Genomic DNA, 21,086 nt, shown 5'->3' with positions numbered 1-21,086 from the left:
AGAATCCGTTGTTTGGCGTCTTGCATCACGAGTCCGTACATACGAGTCCAGAAGCGGCGGAAGAGGCATGATTTTTCGAACACAGGCTATTATTTCACCGCATATAGACAGATATACGCAAGACTAGTTTACACACGACCAGGTTTAGACGCTTTTACCTCATTTTCAAACGCATTCTGCTCACTTTCTTCAATATAGACGCATCTGTTAGCTTTAGCCAGTTAGCTTGTAGCTGGAAATTGGGCAAGTATGATCAGCCTGGCAGTGGATTAATCGCTGAGATTGGCCTATTCCAAAAGAAGATTCATTTTTCGTATGTGAAACCGCAATGTCACAAACTTTAGTAAAGATAATCTTCTGTTTTTGTTATTCTAAAGGCAAAGTCGTCTGAAGTTGATGTAGGTTTTGCAGTGCTGAACAAAAATCCAGGAAAGCTGGAGATCATAGCCAGGAAATCTGTTCAGGAGACCAGACTAAAGACCTTTCTACCTTCAAACTGATCAGTTTAGACCTAATCGAGACCGAACAAAGAGAACATCAATCCAAAGCTTTTTCATATCATCTACAGAGGAAGAATAAAGCACAAAAACAGGCTGATATGATGTTTCCACAAGCCAGGCACTCGGTAAGTGTTTCATTCTCCTAGGCTTTATTCATGCTGATTGTCACAAAGCAGGTGTTATGGACATTGTATCACTTTTGATGTAACAGAAAATACCATGTTATTACCATTTTATTTGTTTGTATATAGTACTGTAATGTTTTTGTGGACATGAACCCTGATTATACCATGTTTTGGGGCATAGACCATGGTAATACCATGCTGCACATGCACAAAGGTGCGTTTTTTTTTACATGTACAATGGCAATACCATGTTTTTTCTTCTCGTATGTCCACTTACATTAATGTAAGTTTTGTATGGAGCTACGAAGTCCACATAGTTTGTGCACTATTGTCCACTATTGTGCCAATGTGTGTTTTAAAGATGGCCAGTTTCTCATTGTCTCGCCTCACTAGTGTTGTTCAGTCTGTATCCTCCTGCAAAAACTGGATCTGCTTGTTTTTAGTAGAAGTGTATTCATTGTTGACATTGATAGACGTACATAAAGCATATTGTTTTGAAAGCATTGTCAAAATGAGTCTCAGAAAGCAACGTTTAGGCCTAACTAATCTTTATCAATGCAGTGTTGTTCTTTCCAGTAATATGAATCTATACAAGATTTTTCACCTGGATTACCAGAGACATTTTAGAAGATGTCTTTGTGTATGTGCTAAATGGATGGATAGATCGCAGTGGCTGCTTAATGTGTTTGTTTCTTGATCTTTGGCAGGTTTCTTTCACAGTTTGGCCTATATCGCATGATTCAGATGTCAGGTTTCCAGGTCGCATGCCTAAATGAAAGCATTTCTGAATGTATTCTGGTTCAGGTAGGGTCGGAGATGCTTGTTTGCACACCAGTTGCCTGGTTCCCTCCCTGTAGAGGCTTAATTGTGTCGTTTCCATGAATTGTTCCTGTGCACACAGTGGGCAGCTTGTGTTAATGAGTCCCCAGTCATTATTTTGTTTGCACTCAAGCCTAATTGCCTTTTCCCCCGTGCACACAGGCATATGTGAACACACAAACACGAGGACGTTAAATGAAAACCCCACAAGTGGATGATTTGGAGGTTTCTTTAATTGAGGCCTTTTTGCTAATTCAGAGAGTAGAATTTAGGAGAACATTTCAGTCTTCAGCGAACTTGAGATGATGTCTGTGAGAAAGTGAACAGGACGTTCTGACACATGAACCGATTGCAGTTTGAGCCTGAGCAGTGTCCGTAAAATGATTCCTTAGTCCGGTATTTCATTTTATTTTAAAGCATGTTAATGGTGTTTTCAGTGGGGGTTGATATAATGTAGTTCTCTGCCTTAAGGCTGATTTATACTTCTGCGTCGGACCTACGCCGGAGCCTCTACGCTATAGACTACGCGTTGGTTTTCATTTATACTTCTGCGTCGTTGACGTGCGCAATTACACATGCAGAGGGAGCATGTGAAACCCGGGGAGAGGTTCTAGCAGACCAATCACAGCGCTTGCGTCCGCGTAGAATTGACGCGTTGTTACATTTTTGGAGAGGTGCACGTCAGGGTACGCCGAAGGGTACGCGCGCTACACACAGCCTACGACGTAGCTACAGTGTGAGTTCGACGTAGAAGTATAAATTGGGCTTTATAGTTCCATGAAGTGACACTTAAAGCCCTAAAGGAATGAGGCTGCATTTACACGACAACGATGTTCTTAATACGGAAACGGTTTTCCTTTTTCGCATACAGGTGACAACGTCGTCAAAACGATCCCCGTTCACACAGATCCGCGAAAACGACTAAAAACGTTGTATTATTCATGCCAGGCCAGTAGTTGGCGATGTCACTTTGTAAAGAGAAGCTACGTGCCTATAGACTGAACACATAATATGCATCCGCATGAAGTCATAATTTGCACAAATTAGCAGTTTTGTAGTTTACACAAAGACAATAACGCTATCGTTTACAAATGCTTGTACTTTGAAATCCGATTTCAAAAGCTTGCGTTTTCAGGCCCCCAAAACGCTGTTGTGTAAATGAACGGCCAAAACGTATAAAGTTTTCCGTTTTTAGTTGAAAACGGTGTCGTGTAAACGGCCCCTAAAGGCCAATGGAATTCTTTTATAATTTGAAACTAGTCCTAATAAGATCAAACAATAACCTTCTAAAACCTTACAGTATTATTTTTAAATTATATACATAATTAAATTCTAAAATGTAGTAGAAATCATATCTATATTTAAAAAATGTCCAAGTTTATTCAATAAATATTAATATAGGTGCATAAATACTTATTTATTATAATGTCAGTTCATAGAGAATTCCAGTTTAATCCCATTAGGAATTATTTCCAAAGAATGGCAACATTCCTTTAAAGTCCCCGTGAACCGGAAGTTGCAAACGACTTTTCTCCAGTGTTGTGACGTGTTTCCGAGAGAAACGGAATACTAAATGAGGCAAAATAGTGGGCGTGGCTTTTTTTCCAACTAGCACCTGATTGGATCTAGAAAAGTAGGTGTTTTCATTCAGCCTGTCTACTGTCAGTTGGAGGGGCGTGGTTACGGATGTTAAGCAGACACCCAAACCGTCAAACCTACATCAGGGAAGGTCCTCCAATGCAGAGGGGAGGGGAAATTTCAGATTTTGATTATTACGAAGCCAAAAAAATTTTTTGTGTGGATTGACTTACATGGATGAATTGTTCACCACAAAACGATCAATTTAGGCAAACATAAGCCGCTTTCCGACCAAGTAGTTACAGGAACTTAGTTATAGGAACTGTCCACTTCTAAACAGTTCTAAGAACTACTCTCCCCCAAACTCGGTTTTGTTGTTTGCGTTCGCACTGGCCAAGTGGCCATAGTAACTGGTAGGAGGGGTAAGGGAGTGATGCAAGCACGGCGGCGGCGGCGCCACATACAACAACAACAAACCAGCGTGGAGGAGGCTATCGGAATGTTCCTGTTCTGCCTTGCCGGGACCTTAATAACGAGTAAGAACGGCGGCGTTTAAAGATCTTGAGTTCTGTACAGAGAAACACAGAAGACGAAGGCTCCAGCGTAATATGATCTTAAGTAATATGATGGAAGAAGATAGAAGAGCAGAGCGCAGGAGGCAAACAAAATGACGGGTAAGTTTAGCAAGCATTAACAATTAGCTGGTTGAATGCGTTATGTATGTCTTAAGTTATGAGTTAGCATAGCATACATAGGCGAATTGCAACAGACAGTGAAGAAAATGTGTTGACAGTGGGCGTGACTTATAAGTTGAACCAATCAATGTAGACCTAGGGAAAGGGAACTAAAAAAGTCCTCGCTCTAGACTAGGTACTGAAAGAGTTATAGGAACTACGGTCTGAGGAACTAAAAAATCCCCAACTTAGTCCGGTCGGAACACGCGAAAAAAAGTGTTATAGGAACGTTAGGTTCTAGGAACTGCAAAAGTCCCTCCGGTCGGAAAGCGGCTAAAGTAAGTATGGTCAATTTTGAATTCATGGGGACTTTAAGGATTTTGTTGTTGTTGTTGTTGACAAGGCTCTCGTGTCTTAAAATAACAGATAAATCAACAGCGAAAACTGACCACTTTATAGACGTTATTTTGCCGTCTTACCGCTGCTGATGAATTCTTAAGTACACTGACCAAACTTTGGTCTTAAACCACTGAAATTTCAGCAGAAGTGGCAATCAGGCTGAGATTAACTGCAGGATCCCAAATCTTGGATTAGGAGTTACAGCTGACCGCTCCGTTTAATCTCAGCCTCAAAGATTTACTGTGTTCTTTGGAATTCAGGATCTTTGGGATCAGTTTGACTTATCAAACCTCTGAAGTTACTTATCGACTTATGGTCGACAGATTTGATTATTGTTTCGGGACAAATCCTGAGGTAGGAATTATTTGAAAGGGAATGATATTTTGCTGCTGACAGTGAAATTTGTGCTCACGGTCAGGATTGAGAAAGATAGGCCTACTTTTTTTTTCTTTTCCTTTTTTAAATAGAAAACACTTAATTCTAAATTAAGTATGTGTGACACTGTTTCTCTTAATCCAATTGTTGGTTCTTTTCAGCTTGTTTGTGGTAATAAGTCAGCCCCAGTGGATTATGGTTAAGGATTACAGCTTCAGCTTTGTTTGGTGACCATAAGCAGCTATTCGTCAGATTGCGATGACCATCCTCTTCCTCTCTCCATCTGAACTCTTGAACTCTGTCCTCAGTGAAGATAATGGACAATACCAAACTCCTTTTCTCTGAGCAGCCGTCTTGTGCTGAGATAACACACTGATCTTTTGAGGTCTTGTGTTTGTATCATTGTTTTGGTCGTAGGAAAATTAGGAAGGTATTTTTTTTCTCAAGTAAAAAAGTGAAGCTTTTCACATTTCTGGGGTTCTCGAACCAGAAGTCATCATCATAGTTGGGTACATTTCTATGGTGGTAAACAGGTGGTGCTCCAATAGCAAAAGGAAAAAGTCCATGGAAGCATTTCTATGACTTTTCAAAAGAGGAAAAAATAACCAGATTGATTATGAAATATGTCAGAAATAGAGAGGGAAAATGTCAAGTTTGCCATCAGACGTATTAGAAACACCCTTGCCGTTAGGGATGTCCCATTACCAAAGTTTCAGTAGTCTGAACTGTTTAATTAAATACTTTAATACCACACATCCAATAAACTGTTACACATACGACTCATCTCCCAACTATTCACTTAAAGGACAACTCCGGCGCAAAATTAACCTATGGTGTAATAACACATTGGTACCGAGTCGACCGTTCTCTGAGATTTGTTTTCATTATAATCGAATGTAAAGAGATTTTATCTCTAAAAGCTGTTTAGCTTATAACGCTAGTAGGGCATAACAAGGCTCAAAATAGCCCCACACTAACACGGTAGCATAATGAGGAACCCTACATGCAAACCGAAGCATTGAGAACTTTGTAAGTGTACAGACCGTTTAATAAGAAGATGCTTTATAAAGACAGTACACTTCGCGTATACAGGCAGGAGCCATCTTGGAAAACAGTCTCGACCAGTCGAACCACGAACGTTAGGGTTAGGTATTAACTAGTGATTTATTTTTACTTATTCTATGCCATATATACTAGCGTTTAGGGGTGGGAATCTCTAGGCACCTCACGATTCGATTCGATTACGATTCAGAGGGCTGCGATTCGATGCTAAATCCATTATCAGAATCTTTTTTTTGTGTGTGTGTGACTATAAATACTTTGCTTTAAAAGTAGAAAGTAATGACCCATAAAGAATTAACGTACAATATATTTTATTAACATTGCAAAGAACCAACAGGAAAATACATGTGTGTCTGAACTAGCAGCAGCATATTTGTAGTAAATTAATAATATAACAACGACCGGTAACGTTACAGCCGAGTGTTTTTCCTCCTCTGGCTGGAAACGTGTCATATGGCTTCTCATATGTGTCTTGTTTCCGAAATATTTTAGTTTTACTCTACAAAGCTTACAACTAGTGTGGCTCTTGTCCAGCTCCTTTCCCCCTTCAACTTCAGAAGCCAAAATATTTCCACACGTCAGCTTTTAACGAGGAGGGTGTTTGGATTTTGCGCTCAGCCATCGCGTCCGCGTCTGTTACGTGCACGCCACAGACGGTCCGGCCACTGCACTTCCGCGCTTCAGAGTTCCGTCTTTCGCGTTCCGTCAATATTACGTTATTATAAATATATATCTAAATTGTTTTTATTTTTTTTGAAAATCGATTTTTGACAATTGTGAATCGATTCAGAATCGTCCACGTCCGCATCGCGATGCATCTAAGAATCGATTTTTTCCCCCACCCCTACTAGCGTTATAAGCTAAACCGTTTTTAGAGATTAAACTCTTTACATTCGATTATCATGAAAACACATCCCAGAGAACGGTCGACTTGGTACCCATGTGTTATTACACCATAGGTTAATTTTGCGACGAAGTTGTCCTTGAAGACGTAACTAGCGGTGTTTAAGCGAATACTAACCATTTTGACAATTTTTGCTGTGTGTATTTGACCATTTAGGCACAAACTCAACGCCCAAAGTTCACTTTGCTTCTCCGTGTTCCACTCTGTCTTGGATCATGCGCAGTGCGCACAGAAAGCGCAGTTTCGCAGCTTAATAGTTTTTTGATAACTTTTTCTTATCAAGCACATTCTGCAGTTTAGCAGCTGTAGACTAGCCTGGTTAAAACCAGACCATTCTTCTCAGTTGCAACTGAGTTATGGTCTGGCAAAGCGTCATAGACAAATCATTTCCAGAGGGGCGTCACCAACGGATGTCGCGGATAGACCTAAACCCAATCAGAGCGATGAAGGAGATGACGTTTGCAGAGCGGCGGAGAAACATCTCCGAGTGTTGTTCTTTCCTCGGTTTTTAACAAAAAGGAAACGTTCAAATCGCTTAAAACAGACGCGATAGCTGATGCGAACGAGTGATGTTCGACGACAGCATCCATCTTTGTAATGTAGGCTACAAAATCTGCTTCAAAATCCCAGCGCTGCCGTCATCGTGTAAAGCCCGCCCCAACGTTTCTGATTGGTGCCGCGATTACGGCGGATTGGAAATGGGCTTGAATGAGCTCTTTGCCAGACTAACTTTCAGAGCAAATCTAAATTTTCCGGAAGTTGTCTGGGTTTTCCCAGGCTAGCTGTAGACTGTATTTTACGGCAATCGCTGATCTAGCTGGTTTGAATGTTAAGTTTGGGCTTTGAGAAAGCGCACCACTGTGAAATCGCACAGCTCTAGTTTCTTGCTGTCATTGCTATAGAGTTACTGTTGTTGCAATGTCTCCGCACAGAGGTTACAAATTTATTGTCCTTTTCAGACACCTGGTAGAACTGCCAGAACGCAATCAAGCTATTTAAAGCTATTTTTGGCCGATAAGGATCGGCGCCTGATCAATCAGAGCACCTTTAGTGTGGTTGCTGAGGTGTTCTGGGTGGTTGCTGTGTAAATTGTAAGTTCAGTCTCTTAGAAACATAATAACACATCTCTCTTCAACAAGCCGAGCAATTGTAGTACAAAAAAGTTGCGTGCCAAAGTTAATTAGCCTACTTAGTGTTCGGGTTTGTTCAAGTCTCTAACCCTCAGTATGAGCAGTAATAATAGTGATGCTTGACTTGGCAAACACTTAAAGGATTTTACAGTCTGATGCCATGGAGAACCTTCTTAACTTCCACAAAGAACCCTCTAGTGCTTTAGAAACCCATCCAAATACCAGTGCTTAAACAAAACCAGAAGCCAAAATGCTGATCTGAGGAACCTGCAATGAAACATCAAGATCTTTACAGATCTCCATATAACAACTCAACGATAAACGGCTATTTTTAGCACTCTGCACATTACAGTTCATGTGATGATTCATCAGGAAATTCGAAGAAACACTGTTGTAGGTCAGTTGGCATTTTCTGGGAAATTGTACTTGTGGTGCTTTTTTTTTATGCTCATTCTCAGCATGATTGTTATTCTACTTTTGAATTCTGTTAGAAACCCACTAATCAGCTGTGAACGTTTAGCAGGAATGAGTGTGTGAGACGTGTGTGTACAGGAGCAGGTGCACAAGAGATGCGTGTGTGGTTCTTATGCAGTCAGATATCAGTCACATGATCTCTTTCTCTCTCATCACTTATCTTTGTTTATGTACGTAGTGGTGTTTGCTAAGGCAAGCATAACTGCTATTATTGCTTATGCATGAGTTAATGATTGAAACTAGTGCTGCATGATTTGGGGGGGGGGGGGGTGAATTGTGTTATTAAAATGCAATTTAAAAAAATGCTTGTGATTTATATAGTAATAATTTTTCTATTGTACTATTTCACTGTAATATAACTAAATCAGTTAAAATATAATCGCTTTTTACTGTAAAATTGCAATACTAATTTGTAATATACTACTAATAGCCTATTTAAGGACTGCACTTCTCTCTGAAACATGCAGTGAATGATTTTATTGAATTAAATACCTAATTTTAATTTATTTAAATCGCAGCCTTCACGTTTTGGCAATCACACCAAGTTTGACAATCACCATATTCCAATTTCAGTTTTATTTAATTTGCCCTAATTTAAACAAACATTTGGCCTATAGCTCACCTAGCGCTGTTTATTATACAGACATAAATGTTTCTTCAACTCATGCTTTAGAGGTTGGGCGTTATGGTTAGGTTTACGTTTATGATTGCTCATGAGACTGTGTTTGAATATCATAGGAATTTTAGGGCCTTTTCTGACTTGGGCCAGTACGTACTACGTAGTAGCAGCATCATAACTGCATAACATCCGCCAATCATGCAGAAAACCTTAGCAACCACATAGAAGCACCCTGTCAACCACACTGTAACAATCACATGGCAATGTTCCATCAACCACTCAAAACACCTTAACACCTGCATAACACTTTCTTCAGAGAATCTAGTTTTAAATGTGTTTTCTTTCTGTGTTTCTGCTGAGTATGAGACTCTCTTTCTCTCTCTCTCTCTCTCTCACACACACACACACACACAGTAGTCTGGGTTCATTATGTGTGTATTGTGTTGTGAGGGTGGACAGGGGTCTGGAAGACATTATTAAGGACAACTGAATTAACAAGACCCCCCTCTCAGTACAACACCCCCAACAGAGAGAGAGGTTAATCCCCCCGGCGCACACACAGGCACACACACTTTCATATTCTCTGGAATAATCTCCCACACACACACACACACACTCTCTCTCGGCGGTTAACTGTGTGTGCGCACAACCACCGCCACCACACCCCGCTGCTGCTGCTGCTGCTAATGTGTTTGTGAACCACTGAAAGATCAGTCATACTGTGAAAACACACATACACATATAGCTTATATATATATATATACGCTTGCACGAGCTGGGTGTAATTGTGAGACTGTTTTTGTCTGTGGCATGCTCAACTCCCCCTCAAAACGTCTCACTTCCTGTGCTACTAACACACACCAGCCGCAATTTTGGAGACAAAAAAGCAGATAAGACCCTGAGGGCTCTAAGTGTGTGTGTGTGTGTGCGCGCGCAGCAGATGTCTGGGTCACTCAGGCCATAGTCCCTCATTAGCATCACAAAGGGGGCAACAGCAGAGCCTTTAGCCCCGACAGCCGCCAGAGGAGAGAGAGATTTTTTTTTTAATTATTATTCTAGATATTTTATTTTTTTAAAAATTAAAAAATGAATTTTTCAATCTAGAGGCTTTATTTTATTTTTATTTCTGTTTTATTATAAATGCTTTATTTTTTTCAGGTTTTTTTATTCTAGCTTACACACACACATACGTATGTGTGTGTGTGTGCGCCGTTTCATTCTAGAGGCTTTATATTTTTAGCTTGTTTGTGTGCTTTTTTGTTTTGTGTATTGGATGCTTTGGCAATAAAACACATTTTTTTTCATTCTAGATATTTTATTTTATGATTAATTTTATGATTTTAATTATTTTATTGTATCATAAATTTTTTATTTATTTAATTTTTTTCGGCTTTTAAAATTTATTTGTATTTCTGTTTTATTCTAGAAGCTTTAATATATATATATATATATTATGCACACACACACACACACGTCACAGTGCTAAGGTGCACACTCTATAAGACTTTAGGTCACCGCAGATCTTGTGGTGTGCACATTGAGACATGCTTCAACTAGTCGCCGGCGCTATGGCACATTTTCTTCAAGAGAGCAAAAGAATGCAAGAGGAGAGCGAAGCATTGTGAAGCATGAGCAAAACATCACATTTATCCTGATAGCACATTTTTCTTATTTACCCTGTTCTGTGTAATTTATTGCATAAACGTGTTGTGCGCACCAACACAACAGAAACCTGAGTCGTTAAGTATGTGCAGGGCGACGACCTTCTGTCCCGTAGCGTGTGTGTGAGGCTTAAGGTGTCCTGAATGGAGTTTAGTGTGTCAATAGTGTCATGCCAATAAAGCACATTTAAACTGAGAATGATGCTGGACCTCACAGTGAACGAGGAGGCGGCGGCGGAGGTTCAGGGGTCACAGGTGATGCTGCTGTTTCTCTTCCTCTAATTGATTTCTATTAGCAGCCATAGTCTAGTGACTAAAGGGATTTACTGAAACACACACATGTCTCTCCTCTCCCTGGAGACACTATCATCCACAGGAGGAGAGACATTGGACTGAATGTGAGTGAGGAGAATGGGAAAGGTGCTTCAGTTTACATTTTTAATGTGTTTTCATAAAACGGAGTGTGTGTGTGTGAGATGTTTTGTTCTGCCTGTATATTCCGCCTCTGGGGGCCAATTGTATAAACACACACACACACACACACACACACACACACACACACACACACTTGTCCATTAATTTCTCTGTGCATCTGTCTGCTTTCAAACGACTGTGTGACCATAAAGCACGCTGAGCACAGAAACATATCCAGTTTCTCTCTTTCTAAGGTGTGATGGTTTGTGTTGTTCTTGTCTGTCTGGTTTTAAAGGTCACAGGTCAGTGACCCCTAGTAAAGCAGGGCAGAGGTGAAAAGCCAATGGCCCTTCTATTCTGTTTGTGCGAAGCTTTAATTTCAGCCTGACCTGAGCAGCTCACCTCAGATACGAGATATAATCACTGCCTCAGTTGTGGCGTTTAGAAGAATTGTTTTAACCTGTTTGTAATGAAATGTTATTGAGAAGGGACACCACAAGCTAAATATAATCAGAAGAATTGTTATCATGGCTGGGGTTTGCTTTTTGTCTGTGGTGGTCATAACATTTTGTTATGCTTTTATGCACTTATGCACATGTTATTTATTTTAGCATCAGTTCAGTCTTAAAATTAGCTTGATAACTGGAAAAGAAGAGTTTTAACAATTGAATTATGGTACAATGTGTTAACCTACTTCTTCCTAGCTAATGCCTAGCTTGTTCATCATCAGTCACTGTCGAATCTAATCTCTCATCTATTGCCTTTTTGTTTTTCAGGCTTCGTCTCAATCAGCACAGCCGCTCAAATTCACCACATCAGACTCCTGTGATCGCATCAAAGACGAGTTTCAGTTCCTGCAGGCACAATATCACAGGTATACAAACACTCGTGCACCACCGTCACAAGGTTTGGGGTAGGGATGCACGATATTGGATTTTGGCCGATATTCGATATGCCTATATTTTCAAACTAATTTAGCCCGATACCGATATATATTTGTATTTTTATATACCGATAAATAAGTGCAAAAAAAGCTTATTAAAGCTTCTATTAAAGTTCTCAGTCAAGAGCAGTGAGTGATTTCCTATTTGTGTTTTGTTGTTTTATTAACATTAAAGGGATAGTTCTCCCAAAAATTTAAATTGTCATCATTTACTCTCTCAAGTTGTTTTAAACCCAAATAAATTTCTTTCTTCTGTTGAAAATAAAAGTTATTTGGAAGAATGTGGCTAACCAAACAGTTGCTGTACTCCAGTGACTTCCATAGTATATTTAAACACAAGAAAGAAATGAACACAGGTTTGGAACAACATTAGAGTGAGTAAATAATGATAGATTTTTTATTTCTAGGTGCAGTATCTCTTTAAGGACAAGCGGCAGCATATGATTACTGTCTCTTTAAGAACTGCACGCGACGCGTCTAATATACACGCATTTGACGAGTAGATTTTCTCTGTTTGCTTTCACTTTAGACATAACCAACTTTATGTAAACCTTGTGTGTATTTGACAGTATAAGCGCAATAAGACTCGAAAGATTAGTCCAGTATGCAGGCGCTGTGACAGGCTTGTAGTTCCTGTGAGCGTCGGGTGTAACGCGCTCAGAAAAGCGGATGTTAGAACAGCGCATCAGCACGTGAATGACATGTTTAACTAGCAAGACTTTGACGCACATGCAAATAATGAACTTTTGTGAATTGCTGTGTCCCATTAGTGTAACTCTTCCTCTGCGTTTACATGTGATGTGATGTGAATGTACGTCGCGTTGTACAGTATGTTGAGATGAAGGCGCCAGAATTGAACTGATAGAATGCACGATACTATGATTTTTCTTCAAAAGCAGATCGTGGAGACATTTTAATCGTCCACGATCAAAAACCGCGTGAGACGCACACCCCTAGTTGGAAGTTTAAGTTGCTGGCACTCATGCTTCGTTCACGGTCGTCACGTGCGCATAGGAAACACGCCACCCTATCGGCAAGGCTCATCGGCAGAAATATTCATATCGGCCGATGCCGATGATGGTCATTTTAAGCTTTTATAGGCCGATACCGATGTTGTCCCGATATCATCGTGCATCCCTAGTTTGGGGTCAGTAGGGTTTATTTTTCAATTAAATTAATACTTTTATTTAGCAAGGATGCATTCAATTGAACAATCACAAAAGTGGCAAAGACATTTATAATGCTGCTAAAGATTATATTTCAAATAAATGGTCTATTCCTCAAAGAATACTGAAACATATGTATCATATTTTCTACAAAAACATTATACATTAAGCAAACATTAAACTTTTTTCAGCATTGAAAATAATAAATGTTTCTTGAGCAGCAAATCAGCTTATTAGAATAATTTCTGAAGGATCATGTGACACTGAAGACTGGAGTAATGATGCTGAAAACTCACAGGAGTAAATCACATGTTAAGATATATTAAAAATATAAAACAAATTTTAAAATGCAATAATATTTCACAAAATTACTGTATTTTTAGATGCAATAAATGCAGCCTTGGTGATCTTTTGAATGGCGGTATAACCAGACACAGCTTTTTACAGGCACATACCAAAGATTTCAAATACACAAAACTAGTTTAACCGTTAGTTAAAGCACATTAAACACAACCCTGAGAAGCACGGGCAGGTTCTCTCCTCCTCACTTTCACTCTACACCCTAAAAACACCCTGCCCGAGTGAATTCCTCTCTGTGTCGGTCAAATGGTGTGACACGACCCCTCCTGGAAAAGCCTCCTGTCATCGTCTGTCAGCACCAGAGATACGAGCGATCACGGGGCGTCCGGCCATCACACATCAGACAAACCACGGACAGAGGAAGGAAGAGGGAAATGGAGAAGGATAAACAAACGAGTGTGCTGATGTCTTTCAGACAACACTGCGGCGCTTTAGATTTCCACACTGAATATTCTCTCTCGGTGTGAAAAAGCCATAACTCTGGTGTATGTTTTAAAAACAAATCACGGCCGCTTCACCTTACAGCGTCACGTCACTGAGTATTTACCCAAGTACACACTGAATGATGCTGGTTAATGTGAAATCATTCTGTGGAGCTGCTTGTGATTACATTCTTGTTGTTATTATTATTGCTTTTAGTGATTAAAGACCTCATAAAATGGTTTGACAAATGCAATTTTCTTTCCTGTGTTGATTTTAGGGCGTTGCGATGGGATATATATATAAAAAAAAAATGTAATTTGTTTCAACTAGTCAATAGTCTTTAGTTTACATCACAGTCATAAACCATGATTTACTACTTGCTTTTAGTCAGTGGCTAGTGATGTTGGGGGAAGGACATTCTCACTCTGGAGTGCATTTGTTAATTTTTATATCCAAAATTTGTACCACAAACAGTTTTCCCTGCAGAGAATGATTGTAAATTTTAAACGCATTTACATAAGGTTTATATTGTCAACGTTTAGGAGTGTATTAGCATATAGATGACGTCCAAAGCTAATAGATATCCACTTATGTCCGTCTTTAGGGTAGCTATACACTAGCATCAGTCAGTAAAATCAGAAATGTTTGTTTAGAAGCAAATTAGCATATTTGAATGATTTCTGAAGGATCATGTGACTCTAAAGACTGGAGTAATGATGCTGAAAATTCTCCTTTGATCACAGGAATAAATTACATGTTAAATATATTCCAAATTGTAATAATGTTTCACAATATTACCATTTTTGTTCAAATTAATGCAGCCTTGGTGAGCATAAGAAACTTCTTTCAAAAACTTTTAAAAAATCTTACTGACCCCAAACTTGTGAATGGTAGTGTATGTGTAGCACAGACAATTCAACGTAAAGCATTACCAAAGCCATTTTTAGAAAGGGTGAAGTATTATATGAAGGACAGAATCATACATTCTTTCATAATTGCGTTCTTCTAAATGCATGGCCAGCCAATCACAAGTCTCCATCAGACCATCCAGACAGGAAACTTGTTGTCATGGTGATAGAATGTTGCAGAATTCTCTCGGTTTTGAAAGAGAAAATGAGGTAAAGTGCTGCTGACAGCCTCAATGAGTGTGTGTGTGTGTGTGTGTGTGTGTGTGTGTGTTAGGGTGAAATGCAAATATTTAAGCTGTCATACACGCAGACTGTGTCATTCAGACCATGAGAACTTCATCTTTTCCATCACTTAAAGGGATAGTTCTCTTTTTAAAATGAATTTTTGGTATGTTTTAGCTTACCTCAAGGGCATCCAAGATGTAGGTGTCTTTGTTTCCGCAGAAGTTTCAATTTTGATATTTTTAGGTCAAACCGTTCTTGTATGTCAGTCATATACTGCAGGTCTATGGTCACCACCTCAAAGAGCATGCACAGAGAAGTCCAAATTAAACATGATTTAATGACTCGTAAATGTAAGTACACATTGATGGCCTAAGACACGAAACGAGCAGTTTGTGTGAGAAAATGACCAGTATTTATATCGTTTTTACCTCTTGTAAACACAGCCACGTCCAAGTGATCTGAGGGCGCGGGCGCTTCGGTCTTTTCCGGCAAGCGCCGGAAAGCGCCGCAAGTGATCTTGGACGTGGCTTCATGTTTAATTTGGACTTCTCTGTGCATGCTCTTTGAGGAAGTTACCATAGACCTGCATTATATGACTGACAGGTCAAGAACGGTTTGACCTAAAAATATCAAAATTGAAACTACTGCGGAAACAAAGACACCTACATCTTGGATGCCCTTGAGGTAAGCTAAAACATACCAAAAATTAATTCCAAAATGAACTATCCCTTTCAAGATGCATCATGTCAATTTCCCTCCTAAATCACATTTTACAAGAAATGAATAGTACATCTAATGCTGCCTTGTATTTTGCTCTCTTTCTGTCCTAGTCTGAAGATGGAATGTGATAAACTGGCGAGTGAGAAATCTGAAATGCAGCGTCATTACATAATGGTGAGTAAAGCATGAATGTTAAATGTTTTATCAGACCTACAGTTATACTCTGATTATGCTATTATCCAGCATACTGTTTCTTTCTATAGTCTCTTATTTAGTTCTTATATGCACATTTCTTACATTTCTTCCCTTTTTTTGGGCTTAATTGTTTGGCTTAGTTTTGCAATTTTTTCCATTCCCTTATTCATTTAATTTAGTGTTTTTCTTTTGTCTGTAACCCTGTGGGCGTCTGCAGTAATTCACACACAGTGGTCTCATTGATCAGTTGTATCATGGGTCGTAAGTGTGCACAAGCGTATTGACGTCTTCGTGACGGATCAATATGAATGTTTGTCAGTAACAGCTGTGTCTGAGAGCGGGACCACAGAGATCTGAGTGATCTGCTGCTTTAGCCCAGAGCTAAGCTTCTAGCACCGAGACTATCACAGTTTCAGGAGAAATACTAGATAAAGATCTTTAATGAATATAAAGATTTTGACTGTCAATGCTCCACTGTGTGTTTAGCTTTCTTCTCTCCACGCTCATTTGTAATGCCTCTTTGAGACACTGTAGAGGGTGAATTGTTTTTTTTTGTTTTTACATTTTAAGATGTCCCAATTTACCCTACAAAATGGGAATCACTAAATGTCCAGCTATTACATGTTAATATGTATCTGTAAATGTAAATACCTGCTCTGTTCCTCTTTCCCGTTTCTCTGACTGCAGTACTATGAGATGTCATATGGACTCAACATTGAAATGCACAAACAGGTGAGAATATGAATTTTATGTCCGAATCTGCACTTTTTGCTTTTTTTTTCTGCATTATCATAGTTGTCAAAATATTGAATAAATATTAGGGCTGGGTAAAAAATATCGATTTCTCGATATTAATCGATTCTCATTTTTACGAACCGATATCGATTCTTAAATCTCAAGAATCGATTAGTCATCCTGTTTTCATTTGATGAATGAATGGAACATTGTAGCGCGCATCCCATCCAATAAATCGCAATAATCTTCGTGCTTTGTTACTATTGATACTAAATAAAGTCTCAAATTACGTCCATTTTCTTACGAAATTCAAAAACATAAATACCGTTTTGGCGCTGTGGCGTTAGATCGCTCTGGCTGAACTCAAGAGAAGCAGCAGCGCGAGCGCACATGATCTCCTCTTCCGCCTTAATAATACCAGTTACAGCGCGAAATAAACATGAATGAACGTCTGAAAGTGTGTTAAAAGATAGAGTACAACTTATCGAAATCCGTATCATGTCACATGGAATCGCTCAATCAGTGTTTCAACCGTGGAAAGACGTCAGTAAAACAACTTGTAAACAATGTCATGTAACGTCACATTTACCTCAGAAAAACCATATGTGACCATAAACTCGTTAGTCAGCTAGAAAAATTAACTCTAAAGAGGAGCATTTTGCTAAATATATGCACCATATTACATATTCATTATAATTTGTAATGTTCTTTGATATTTAATGCATGTTTGAATAAATCTGGGGGGGGGGGATAAATCTTTTATTTATTTTTATAATAATAAAGTTATATTTAAGTGTTTGTATAGCTACAAATCAGTTAATTTTTACCTTCAATATTGTAGTAGGCTAATGAAGCCTAGTAGGTTACAACTGACTACCGTAGTTTACAGCATTAGTTAAGAGATTTGTTTTCCTTGAGAAAATTTGCCATGTATTGTACCTGATATCCAAAATAATCAATATTGAATCGAATCGAATTGCAAACTTGTGAATCGAAATCGAATCGAATTGTGAAATTTGTGTCAATACCCAGCCCTAATAAATATGACAGAAGAAATGTAGCTCTTTAGATTGAAGGTTGTGCAAAATCTGCATAGTTTCCTTTAAAGTGCAGAAGCCTACTTGCATGGGTTGTACATACGTATGCAGCGTCCTAGATTCAGTAGCGTTCTTCCATCAAACACGGTCAGCATACATTATCATGACTGACCGTGTTGTTCATGTGCTTTTGTGCAACATCAGCAAACTGTAAGCGCATCCCCAGCTACCTTATTAATGGATGTAAACCCATGAGATGTGCTTGTGTTCTGTCCGCAGGCGGAGATTGTGAAGAGATTGAACGGAATCTGTGCTCAGGTGTTGCCCTACCTGTCTCAAGAGGTCAGACTGTGTGATTTATTTATGACACTCTCTATAATGACTCTCAGCCTCATTAGTGACACAAATGTGCTGTTGGTTTGTGTCATGAGTTGCTTTTATACACTGAAGAGGGTTTGGTTGGTTTTTTTGTGCTGTATCTTACCTGAAGATATAAAATGTGTATATGTGTGTTTTTGTGTGTAGCACCAGCAGCAGGTCCTGGGGGCGATTGAGCGAGCCAAACAGGTCACTCCTCCTGAGATGAACTCAATTATTCGGGTACGTCATACTGTTCAACATGAGTGTTATTATGTAGGGCCGAGAGATTATTGCTAGAGAAAAAAAAAAGTATGTATGTGTGTATATATATATATATATATATATATATATATATATATATTAGGGCTGGCTGTCAGTTAAACGCGTTATTAACGGCGTTAACGCAAACCCATTTTAACGGTGTTAATTTTTTTATCGTGTGATTAACAGTCTCTTTGGCCTAGCAAACTTTGTAGTTTTTTTCACATGCTTTTGCAACAGGACGCGGCGCTGCACTATGAAACCCAATAATTTCAATGGCTTGCGCCACGCGAGGACGTTTTGAAAGCGCAAGCGGATCTAGCTAGACCGGAAACAAAACAACAGGCACGCCGCACACACTTGTTTGGGCTTGCGAGCCGGCCAAATAGTAGGTTAACGTTACGTTTTGAGTGGATGACGAGCGCGAGACGCCGAAATGGATGCCAATAAGATTCTGAATGGAAAGTTTACTTTTAAAAAGTTGCCAAATGGTTCCATTGACAAGACCAAAGTGATCTGTGTGTTTTGTCGTTGTGAACCGAGTTATCATCATCGCAGCGCGTCCAGTCTGAAATACCACTTGATGATGGCCAAGCACACACACACACACACACACACACACACAGCTGATGCGAATTCTCCGCCCCCTCGTCAATATCAGGACCTCGTCAGTTTTTCTTTCACCCTTTTATTGATGGACAGTGTTACATTGTGTGAGAGATTATTTGCTCCAAGTGAGAATGTTAGTGTGAAATTGAACACTGTATATGCCAATGTTGTTTTCAATAAAAAAACATTAGCACAAAGCAAGCCGATCCACTTTTCCATGTTGATAAGAGCATTAAAATGAGAAAAAAGAATGGGACAAAAAGAAATCAAGAGACATTTAGAATAGATAAAAATGTGTGATTAATCGCGAGTTAACCATGACATTAATGTGATTAATCGTGATTAAATATTTTAATCGTTTGACAGCACTAATATATATATATATACACACACACACACACACTTTAGAAAATCGGAGGATCAATCATTTTAGCCAATTAGATTCAAATTGTTTTATGCAAGAATTTTTTTTCGCACTGAATGAAGAATATTTAGTTTTTTGTTTTTATGCAAGTAATAGACCACAATATTATTATATTTATATTCCATGAACATTTTTTTTATTTTTATTTTCAAACTGTTGAATTTTCAACAAATTGTTGAATATTAGATTCTCGTTTGCACCGATTCATTGAAATGGACAGTTCGTATAAGCACCACATCATTAAAACAACTCTGTATTAGCGCTCTCATACTCAAAAAGGCAAAATAATAGCTAAAATTATGGCAAAATAGCAAAAGTGCATTACAATTATATTCTTATCAGTAAGTGTTGTACATGCAAAGTTATGTAAAGTAAAAGTGCAGTTATATGTAATGTGGCTTTGTCATTAAACTGTGTCTGTCATTGTTAAATGCACACGTCAACAGTAAGAAACTTATTGCTATCCATCTTTAACCTCCACGGATGTTTGTTTGTTTGTTGTTTGATGTGATCACAGCAGCAGCTTCAGGTTCACCAGCTCTCTCAGCTTCAGGGTTTGGCGTTACCCATGAACCATCTGCCCCTGGGCTTGACTCAGCCCTCCCTGCCCGCCGTCACCTCCAGCTCTGGCCTCCTGTCGCTGTCCAGCATCCTCGCGTCACACGCGCACATGGCCAAGGAGGACAAGAGCTCTCGCGACGGGGCCGACGGTCACCGCGAGGATGATGCAGACAAATCCGACTAGCCTTCGTAGAGATGGTTTGATTCTGTCTCATGAGTTCTGTAAAGAGGGGCGGAGCTCAGAAAGAGACGAGGAGAGATCGCCGAAACCTTCCTTTTCCTCTCTTCACACCTGTCTCATTGGATTGGGTCTGATTCAATCTCTATCTCTATCTCTCTCTCTCTCTCTCTCTCTCTCTCTCTCTCTCTCTCTCTCTCTCTTACTTCAGCGAATCTTTCCTCTGTAATATTGTTTGATTCTTTTGCTTTTCATTAGTGGTGCTTGCTAAGGTTCTATTACTATCATATTTGGGGTATCATATTAGTGATCTGAACAAACCCCTAACCCTAAGTATTAAACTTCAGCATGTAACATACCTCAAATCGTGTGTCTTGTTGAGGAGAGGTGTATTATTACTGTAAATTACTCTTAATTTTTCCTGGCAGATAGAGCTGCACGATTAATCGTTAATACATCGCAATCTCGATTCAAACACCCACACAATCTTATTCCTAAATGACAAAAATCACACCGGAACATTCAAATCTGCGTTGGTGTTGGGGCTGAGCCAGAGAGAGCAGTTGTCATGTATAGGAATTAAACCGCTTCACAAACAGTTTTTTCAGCCACACTGTATCACTATTTCTGTGTTACAAATATTCAAATTATCACAGAAGTACTGGGATAACAGTTTATAGTTCGGATATAAACACTGTTGTCTACGGTAGCAATCAAAATAGAGCAAATCCCATTTTGAAAGTAACGCTGCTTCAAATAACGATTGTAGCGATTATATTGTTAGGCCAGTAGGTGGCGACAAGTGACTGTAAAAAATGTATTTGTCATTGAATCATTAATACAAGAGATTCGTTTAAAAACGCTGATTCATCCAGTAATAAAACAAGTGAGTCATTGAATCATTTACTCAAACCTTTTTTTTTAAACGATTCATTCTAATTAATTAAACGTTTTTAAATAGACTGCAGAAATTAATATTTTGTGAGAACCTCTAGTAAATGCTGTTATTTTATTTAGTTGTCTGATCAGAATCGTGGGAGAATCATGATCTCTATTTGAAACAAAAAAATTGTGTTTCTTAATTTATCCAGAATCGTGCAGCTCTACTGGCAGATGATAAAATGGGTGAAAAATACTTCATAGATATTGACGGAAGAACCCAAACCATATCTAGAGACCTGAATATCATAGAGACTAGGTAGTGCACACTTATGAGTCACCCAAAACGCACAGGCAACGCTCTAGCA

General features: G+C 39.0%; 1 protein-coding gene across 2 annotated transcripts; it reads left to right on the top strand.

Annotated features, from left to right (window-relative positions):
• On the top strand, positions 1-20,023 carry chico. 2 transcript variants are annotated; one of them, XM_056271666.1, is made up of 7 exons: positions 1-625; positions 11,511-11,608; positions 15,590-15,653; positions 16,362-16,406; positions 17,726-17,788; positions 17,972-18,046; positions 19,618-20,023. In XM_056271666.1, the coding sequence occupies exons 1-7, from the start codon at positions 599-601 to the stop codon at positions 19,843-19,845; spliced, it is 600 nt and encodes a 199-aa protein (XP_056127641.1). In that variant the 5' UTR covers positions 1-598; the 3' UTR covers positions 19,846-20,023. The 2 variants fall into 2 exon arrangements, with proteins under 2 accessions (XP_056127641.1, XP_056127642.1); XM_056271667.1 differs by having other exon boundaries at positions 2-625; positions 19,621-20,023.
• The last annotated feature ends 1,063 nt before the right edge of the window (positions 20,024-21,086 follow it).

Source organism: Rhinichthys klamathensis, unplaced genomic scaffold (assembly GCF_029890125.1).
Source record: "Rhinichthys klamathensis goyatoka isolate OS25496 unplaced genomic scaffold, OSU_Roscu_1.1 h1tg000323l_1, whole genome shotgun sequence".
In the NCBI taxonomy this organism is placed as follows: Eukaryota; Metazoa; Chordata; class Actinopteri; order Cypriniformes; family Leuciscidae; genus Rhinichthys; species Rhinichthys klamathensis.
The sequence above is the reverse complement of the archived record's forward strand: the minus strand, read 5'-3'. Positions and strand labels throughout refer to the sequence as shown.